At 39.0% G+C, this 8666-nt stretch overlaps 2 protein-coding genes across 2 annotated transcripts in view; both read left to right on the top strand.

Annotated features, from left to right (window-relative positions):
- Positions 1-62: 62 nt before the first annotated feature.
- Positions 63-2471, top strand: txndc17 (thioredoxin domain containing 17). Its single transcript, XM_084350541.1, has 4 exons — positions 63-369; positions 598-679; positions 1755-1830; positions 1965-2471. The coding sequence occupies exons 1-4, from the start codon at positions 225-227 to the stop codon at positions 2031-2033; spliced, it is 372 nt and encodes a 123-aa protein (XP_084206667.1). The 5' UTR covers positions 63-224; the 3' UTR covers positions 2034-2471.
- A 1673-nt stretch (positions 2472-4144) lies between these two features.
- The window catches only part of nxn (nucleoredoxin), a 63487-nt gene continuing 58965 nt past the window's right edge, over positions 4145-8666 (top strand). Inside the window, exon 1 of the mRNA XM_084352186.1 lies at positions 4145-4711. Within this exon, the coding sequence (XP_084208312.1) occupies positions 4403-4711 (309 nt within the window). The 5' untranslated portion in view covers positions 4145-4402. The remainder of the gene's footprint in view (positions 4712-8666) is intronic.

The raw sequence follows: 8666 nt of genomic DNA, 5'->3' as shown, positions 1-8666 counted from the left end.
TATAAATTCATAATAAAATCATCAAGGTACACGGTCACTTTAAGAACCTTTGCACAAACCGGAAGTAGTACCGTGAAGTTTGGAGTATTTCTACCAGGTTCGGTGCTCAGAGCAGCAGTATTTCTTTCATCACTTGTTTGTGCCTCACAGATTTAACAGCTATAGCTGAATAATTAATGTTCATCAGTTCATTTGTCTATTTTGACATTCGCTGTGTCTAAACGATGGCCCATTACGAAGAAGTAAACGTGCATGGGTATGAGGAATTCTGCAAGGCTGTGTCTGACAGGAAAGGAAAGGATATTTTCGCCTATTTCTCTGGTGATAAAGACGCCCAGGGAAAGAGCTGGTGTCCAGACTGCGAGACGGGTAACTTCATTTATGTTCTACATAGATAACAAAACCGTTAGATGCTCGTACTTTCATTTTGAGCTGACCTGATTGAGATTTTTGGTCATGTGACCTCATGTTAGCAAACTTTTCATCTGTGTGGTAGTGGCATGGATGTAAACTGTTTTACTGTCAAGGATCATGATGCTTGTTTATCTCAAACGTGGTGCACTGTTTCTCAGTCAAGTGTCTCTTCTTCACTCTCAGCCGAGCCATTTGTGAGACAAGAGATGACTCATCTTCCTGAGGGCTCGGTCTTCATCTACTGTCAAGTTGGAGAAAGAGCCTAGTCAGTGTTTTAATCTGGTTAATTTCAATGTTTTATGGTGTAACTGTTCGTCATGTCAACACCTCGAGTCACCAGGATGACATGTGTGGTCACGAAACAAGAGAGCACATGTTACAGCTGCAGCTAACAATCACATTTATCAGCTCAATATTTGTTATGGCAATCACAGGCAATCAGAATCCAGTGTAAAAGGGCTGCAAGTGATTATTTTCATTGATCTCTCGATTAATTAGTTAGTTGTTTTGTCTATAAAATGTCAGAAAATAGTGAAATAAAAAAAATAAATAAATAAAAAGGTTTTATCCACAACCTAGATATTCAGTTCACTGCCATAGACGAGTAAAGAAACCGGAGAATATTCAGATTAAAGATGAAATCAGAGAAATTCTTTCCTTTTAAATTATTACTCAAACTAATCAAGCAGTTGTAATTGTTGATGAATTTGAAAGTTGACAACTAATTGATGAATAGTTTCAACTCTACAATGTAATGCCTTTAACATCAAACTTACAGTGTAACAAAAATCCAAATACTTAAAATGATATGAAATGGAAAGACAAGTAATTCTTTCTATCGTTAAGACACTAACTAGTAACAAGTATGGATACTTGGTAAATTACTTAAAATAGTAAGTGATCACCAAAAATTGACACATTTTCTGTTGGTCAGTTTTATCAGCTGATTGTTTCAGAATTAAGATAAAAAGGTGGATATTATTTTAAACATACATGTTAGACAGCTGATAAACTAAAGAGCCAGTCATTGTGGACACATTGTCAATTGTCAATATTAAATTATGACATTTCTAGAAAACCAGAAAGTCCCACCAGAATGATCAGCTAAATAATGCAGATAATGGATTTGATTAGAGCACCAAGTAATGATTATTTACCAGACTTTACGTTAATCCATTCATCATTTAGTCCCCCAAAAATGTCTTTCACATTCCATTTATCGGTTAATTTTCTTATTTTATTTTTCAGATTTTTTTCATGTTGAAAAGCTGAAAAATCCTCCTCAGCCTTTCCAAGTCTGCTCTTTCAAATGTGTCTAATAATGTTTTTTCATGCTTCAGCTGGAAGAATCCAAATAACGACTTCAAGAAGACACTGAAGCTGACCGGAGTTCCCACTCTGCTGCGATACGGCACGGTAAGAATGACTTCACTTGACATGGATTAGCTTACATTCAGTCTACTATAAATGTTTCTCAGGTAAATGTATATAAATGTGATAATAAGATCTGTGCAAATGTTAAAAGTCGCCCTTCTGTAAACCTGTTTCAGCCTCAGAAGTTGGTGGAGGAGGAATGCATGAAAGCGAACCTGGTGAAGATGATGTTCACCGAGGACTGAAGGAAACGTCGCTGCTCGCATCAGTCGTAAACATTCAGCATTTCTTCACCGTAAAACTGTGAAGTTTACCACCATTCAGTTTTTGCTCCTCCGATAATCAAGGTCAATCTCCTACTGTAATTCAAATCAGCAACTGTGCAAGTTTACAACCAAAATATCCAGCATCCTCTGTTATATTCAGCTATTCAATGAAACCATTGCTGGATATCTGCAGTAGACAAACAATGCCTGAGTGGATGTAACTTTTTCATTTCTACCTAATGTGCAATCTCTTAATCTTGTTTTGTCTGAGTTTGATACATTTCCTCAAATGTAATGTAATTCTCAAACACTAGTTGACTATAAAAATATCTTAGGATGTTTTGTTTATTGTGACCATTGTGTGTGATTTTTGTTGCCTTACAGTAGGACTCAAATAAAGTGGCACTTGATGATGAACATTTGTGGCAGAAGAAATCGTTCTTTGTGTTGTATGATGACCCTGATGAGCGAACCTTTGAGCAAAGTAGTGATTGATACTAGGAATGTTTTTCACCGTTTAAGACTTTTCCTTCCCCGTGCACCTCGGAAGTATGTGACGTACCAGAAAATGAAAAAACTCAATTTGAATCATACTGAAATCATAATATCTATCACAATAATTGCAAAATGATTTGTTTAAACCATATCCTGCAGCCCTGTCTCACAACATGTTGGATGAATTTTGGGGGAACAGGCATAAGGAGTCATAATTATTAATGGTTTGATGCAAAAATGTTTGCTTTTTAAAGCTTCTTAAAAGTCCTATTTGTAGGAAGATTGATTTTTGAGTCTCACTCCCAATTCATCAAAAACTGAGGCTTTGGGATGGCAGCCGACCAGTCCTACCATCCCAAAGCGTCAGTTTTCGATGAGTTTGGATCGATGAGAGCGTAATTATTTAATGAGTTGGGAATGAGACTCAAAAATCAACTTTTCTTACAAAAAGGTCCTTTAAATGTAAGGATTTTCTGTTTCTCTGTGTTATTTATGACAGTAAATGAAGAGTGTTTGGTTTTTGGACTGTTTTTTTGGGCTTTTGTGATTTCTTTCCACATTTTATAGACTAAAGGATTATTGTAGAAATGAATCGTCCGATTAATTTATAATGAAAATAATCATCAGTTGCAGCCCTGACTAGAACATCTGAACAAAGTTGTTGTTGATACTAGAAGTGTTTTTCACCACTCAAGACTACTTTCTTTCACATTTAGATGGATTTTAAAATCCTTATGATTATTTTTGAAGCTCTTCACGGCCTGGCTCCACTTTACTCTGATGACTCTGATGACATGTCCGAGGAAATAAGGCTGTTTGAGTCAGTGTCTTCTTTTAATGCTCTTATTAGAGAACATACCCCTGATTTTATCTGACTTGCTTTCTTATTTTATAGGAATAAACTTGATGTTTATAGTTCATTAATTTAGATTTTAAATCTGCCCTTCCTGCAGGCCATATTTTATCAGTTTAATCATTTTGGTATTTTACTTCATTTTATTTATGTAAGGCACTTTGTACTTTAGTCTGATTGGTGCTCTATTAGTAAAGTTTATGATTCATGATTACTATACTCAAGATTAGTTAGGGATATTAGGATATGTGTGCATATATGTGTTTGCATGGTTAAGCCATAAAAGTCAAATGATATGTGTCACAAATGTTTCACAAACTCAGATATGTCAGAGTTTAAACAATCAAGTGAAACAGTTAAATATCCCTCACTATGTTTTAGTGTATTATTATTTAACAGGCCGTTCCCTCTTATGAACACTAGGTGGCAGCACATCCACAGAAAAGTAGTGCGACCTTATCTTTTTTAAAAATTTGCAGATTTTTATTTAGTTTTGTCAAGTGAAGCTACTTAAAATAAGAAATCCGAAGTATTTAACAAAATAAAATGCATTTCGAGGTCAGACTTGGAACCAAGCTGCTTTTAATCTGAAGTTTTGGAGACAAACACACACGTCACCTCACACATTTGTTAATAAATCTTCTAAAACACGTCCAAAATCCACATCCTACAGTGACGAGGTGTGATCCGTGCGATCACAATGAGCAGATGTCATGCTGAGAGTGGAGTGGAGGCAGTGGGGCGGGAGAGCAGCGCTGCCGCTGGTGCAGTCGGGGCTTTTAAGCGGAGCGCATTCCTGCACAGCGCTCACACACCGGAGCACGAGCCGCGGTGAGACACACACCGCAACGCCTCGCAGGGGCCGGGAGCTCACCTAACAAACCCTCACAGCGGAGGTGGAGGAAGTGCTGGCTGTCGCCTGAACGCAGCGGTTTACATGCGCAGCAGCCTCGGCTGAGGGTCACGGTTGTGTGTTTCGAGGGGGGGACTGTACGCCGCGATGTCGGAGTTTCTGGTGGGTCTACTCGGGGAGCGGCTCGTCAACAGCGAGAAAGCCGAGGTGGACGTGCAGTCGCTGGGCGCCAAGCTCTCCCTGGTCGGGCTCTTCTTCGGATGCAGCCTGAACGCCCCGTGCAAGCAGTTCAACGGCAGCCTGTGCGAGTTTTACAGCAGGTTCAAAAAGACGTCGGAACACAAGGACAAATTGGAAATCGTCTTCATCTCGTCGGATCAGGACCAGAAACACTGGCAGGACTTTTTGCAGGAGATGCCATGGCCTGCGTTACCTTTCAAAGACAGGCACAAAAAGGTAAGATGGGTCGTGGTGATGAAGAGGGGACGCTGCTGCCTCTCTCTGGAGGCTCTCTCTGGGTGTGTTGACCACGGGAGAAGCTCCCTGTAGGCCATGTCTGCTCCTCCTGTCACACTCAGGTGTATGTGTTTTAATGTGGGTCAGTAAATTAGTTTCTTAACCTCCTTTTTTAATCAGATTCACTGACCGGACTTCTGTCATCTGCACATTATCTGCCTATAAAACAAGCAAATACGCTTTTTTTTCTGTACATGTACAGAAAAAATACATTTAATTAAGACAGAGTTTAAAAAAAGCATGTTAATAAAAAAAAATATAGATTTCCTGAGGATTTAATTCTCTAATCATGTTTCACAGTTTTTGATTATAGTGAAGCAGCCATTTATCATTAACAAGATAATCTAAATGTTTCAGGCCAGACACCCCTCACTTATTAACAGCACAGCAGACATAAAGAGACTTAATTTCCTTTTGTCTTCTCATTTCTGCTCATGTTATTTTTTTATTATCTCAGAGCTGTTATTGTATCTTCCATCATATCATCCATGTTGCTGCATGTGTAGCCAGTGTGTGGCCTTTTATTTTGCCATCATCTCCCCTATAATACTACAGGCTTCCTGATACTGTCAACGATGCTTGTATGATATCCAGTTCACTACTTTTGATTTAAGTCCTTTTTTTTTTTATATTTGTCTAATTTAAAACATGAGAAAACTTGGATGAATTTAAAATTTAGTGTAAACATCTGCTCTTCATCAAACAATAGACAACAAAAACATATATTTTTATTTTAGGATGTTATTATATTATTAAATTGCAACATTTTTACCACCTCACAGATTTTTAACTGTAATATTTTGATGAATTGGTTTTTGAAGGACGTTTAATTTTTAAGACGGTCTCTTTTAATTTGTGAATTTGTTTTTATTTATTCATGTTGACATGTAAACATATACAGATATAGTTTTTCAATAATTAAACTTAAATTGATTCCTGGTAAATTAGACATATATATAATATTACCTGCAATACAGGTAAAAATAAGCAGAAACAGATGTATACCTGCATCTACAAGATCTAAATCCATATATTAATCATTCTTGCATGCATCAACAATCAGCAGTTTTATATCCATATTCAACCCCATCGTTTCCATCTTTCCTGAGTAGGACCGTTTCTGCTTCTAATTCAGAAATCACTCCCAAACATCTTGCGGGTAAATAACTTCTTCCCTGCAAAATAAAAGAATACATCTGGTGGAGGTTTCATTTCCCAGTTAGTGAAATTTGCAGCTGCACAAACATGAAGCAAAGTCTCCTTCTGCATTGTGTGTGTGTGTGTGTGTGTGGGTGCTGCAGGATGTCAGTGGGTCACCTCGCTGTCCTGTTTGCAGCACAGGTCTCTCTTTCTTTTTAAAAACAATATAAATGTAATTGCAGATGAGGCAACACAAAGACACTGTGGTCAGTCAGCTGTGTTTGCGTTGTATCAGTCATGCATGTCAGTGAATGCTGATTTTGTTTGAACAGTAAAACGGTCCGAATAATGCTGAAGAGGATTTTGACCCCCTGCTCGTGAAGATTCGGTCTGATTATACTCTCAGAGGAAATATTTTCTCTCAACCTACAGCAAGTAAAGATATTTTATAACCTTAGTCATGTAATTTTTAATATGTGTATAAAACCACGGTGGCCTAAAATGTTTGGTCGCCTGCATCTCGTCATTGTTTTTTCCACACTGAGTCACTTCACCCCTGGCTGGTCTTTGTGTGGCTGAGCCATGACTCGGGCTGCATCATTGTCTTGTAAATTCTTTCAGATTGCCGGTGATGATTTCCGTTACACCTCATAATGAAGTCCAGGCGTGAATGAGGCTGGGGGGGGATGACAGGGGAGTGTGGGGGGTTGTCCTGTTGTTGTCTGGGGCGGAGCACATCCATCCGTCGTCACAGTGCAGCGTTATTGTGTTCTAACGGCTCGAGGAAAATGTCTGTGGCATCAACACGAGCATTGTCGGTGGCTCTATCGGCTGTATGAATGCAGAGCGTGTGTCTGGTTTGCCAAGGCCTGGTCCTGTTTGGGCTTCGTCCAACCTTCGGCCTGTTCTCTGTCACCATTACGCCACAGCAGCAGTGTAAAATTCCTGTTTGAGTCAGCAGCTTTAGTACAGTTACAGTGCTTTATAAATGTGACATCTCCAGAGGCGTGCAGAGCGTGTCGTCACCGCTCATCATCCATTAGTTAATTCATGATTTATGCATGCTGGCATTTAAATTTTATTATAACGCTGCAGCTGCGTAGGCTGGAGTCTGTGCATTCATTCACGCTGCAGCCTGATACATTTATCACAGTGGACATTTTTTATGTAATGTTACTATTCATAATTCAAGCTGTTTATTTCCTTTTTTCCTTCAGGGTTTTGTTGAATTAATTAGCTGCAATGAGCAGAAAATTAATCAGCCATGATTTTGATAATTGATTATTTGTTTCAATCATTTTCTTTGAGCAAAAATGCCGATTGTGGGAATTTATAATTGATATTTTTTGCTGTATTATGACATTTATTCATACAAAACGAGTCATAAAAAAGTATTCTGCGTGTAATCGGCAGATTAACTGATAGTGAAAATGAATGTTGGTTGCATTCCTAATTAGTTGCCTGTTGTGTGGGGATTTATGTGTCATGCACAAAATTGATTTTTTTATGGTATAATTATTAGCGTCTAATTCAACCACGAGACTCGTAATTCGCAAATCGTGAAGAGTGAAGATGGCTGCCGACAGAAATGGACAAAGTCTGAGTAACAGAGGAGGATGCTGCTGCAGACGTCCTTGAACATTACAGTCACTGAAGAGGCTCCTGCACAGTATATGTGCTGCACACTGACCTAATTGCGGAGCGATGTTGACCCAGTGGCGGCCCGTGTTGATGTTGTGGGTCCGCAGAGACTTAAGTGGCCCTCTCACCTCTCCTCTCAGGCTCTTTTCGACTTGTGACTCCAGGCTGAGCTCATCTCCTGAAGGATGCAATTTCTCTTCAATCGCGTCTTTCAGAGCCTCACCGCCCACCTAAGAATCTGACTGCACCTCCTCCTCCTCCTCCTCCTCTCTGCTGCTCCTCCCTCCTCCTGCCCTGCACTCACTTGGCTATCCACCACTCACTGGAGGCTGTCCTCTTTTCTTTTTATACTCAGGGGTTATCCAGGCCTTCCCGTTGCAGGAAATGTTTGTTATTAGATCAAGCAGGGATAATATTCTTGATTAAATACAGAGAGAAAAGAAAAGTCTGGTGTTCTTAAGTTAAAGTCGAGGCCAAACTTCATTTAATCCATCCTCGGTGAGGCCGGTGGAAAGTCTCTTGTCGCTGTCCAGTGGTTTTATAACCAACATAAATAGACTGAAAGGTGGAATTGGCCCTTTTTACATCTTGGTGCCAGTGGATTTAATTCTGTTGTTTCCTCACATGCATGTCTAAGGAAGAGGATAAGTGCCACTGACATTTTTTGGGGGGGTTCTGATTTTTCTTCTTCTTTTTTTTCCACAATTCTGACTTTTTTTCTCACAATTCTTCACTTTAATCTCTCAATCTCTTCAATTAAAGTCAGAGGAAAAAGTCTCAGGCGATTAAAGTCTGAAATCAGACAAAAAAAAGTCTGAATTCAGGCAAAAAAAGTTAATTATGAGGGAAGAAAAGTTAATTATGAGGAAAAAAAGTCAGACTTCTGAGCTAAAAATTTGAAATCTATTTATTTATACTTATTTATACTGTGTGTATATTTTTTACACCGGCCCTCGTCCTCTTCTGTCCATGTCTGACTGACTTTGTTTTTAGAAAGGTTGCACATGGGTCATTTATACGTTAATGGAGTGGAAAATGTCAGTAGTCGCTCTTACTTGACATTTTCCACTCCTCATGCTGTGTCACTCTTAAAGCCAGACAGGCTCAGAGGTCA

The sequence above is a fragment of the Pagrus pagrus genome (assembly GCF_965226575.1).
Source record: "Pagrus pagrus genome assembly, chromosome: 4".
NCBI lineage: Eukaryota > Metazoa > Chordata > Actinopteri > Spariformes > Sparidae > Pagrus > Pagrus pagrus.
This window is presented reverse-complemented; position numbering and strand designations above follow the sequence as displayed.

Excerpts from the sequence above, each read along its gene's own strand:
- txndc17 (XM_084350541.1), top strand. The coding sequence starts at position 225 with ATGGCCCATTACGAAGAAGTAAACGTGCATGGGTATGAGGAATTCTGC. Across the intron at positions 370-597 it reads GTGTCCAGACTGCGAGACGG|CCGAGCCATTTGTGAGACAA; the intron begins GTAACTTCATTT and ends CTTCACTCTCAG. Across the intron at positions 680-1,754 it reads CAAGTTGGAGAAAGAGCCTA|CTGGAAGAATCCAAATAACG; the intron begins GTCAGTGTTTTA and ends TTCATGCTTCAG.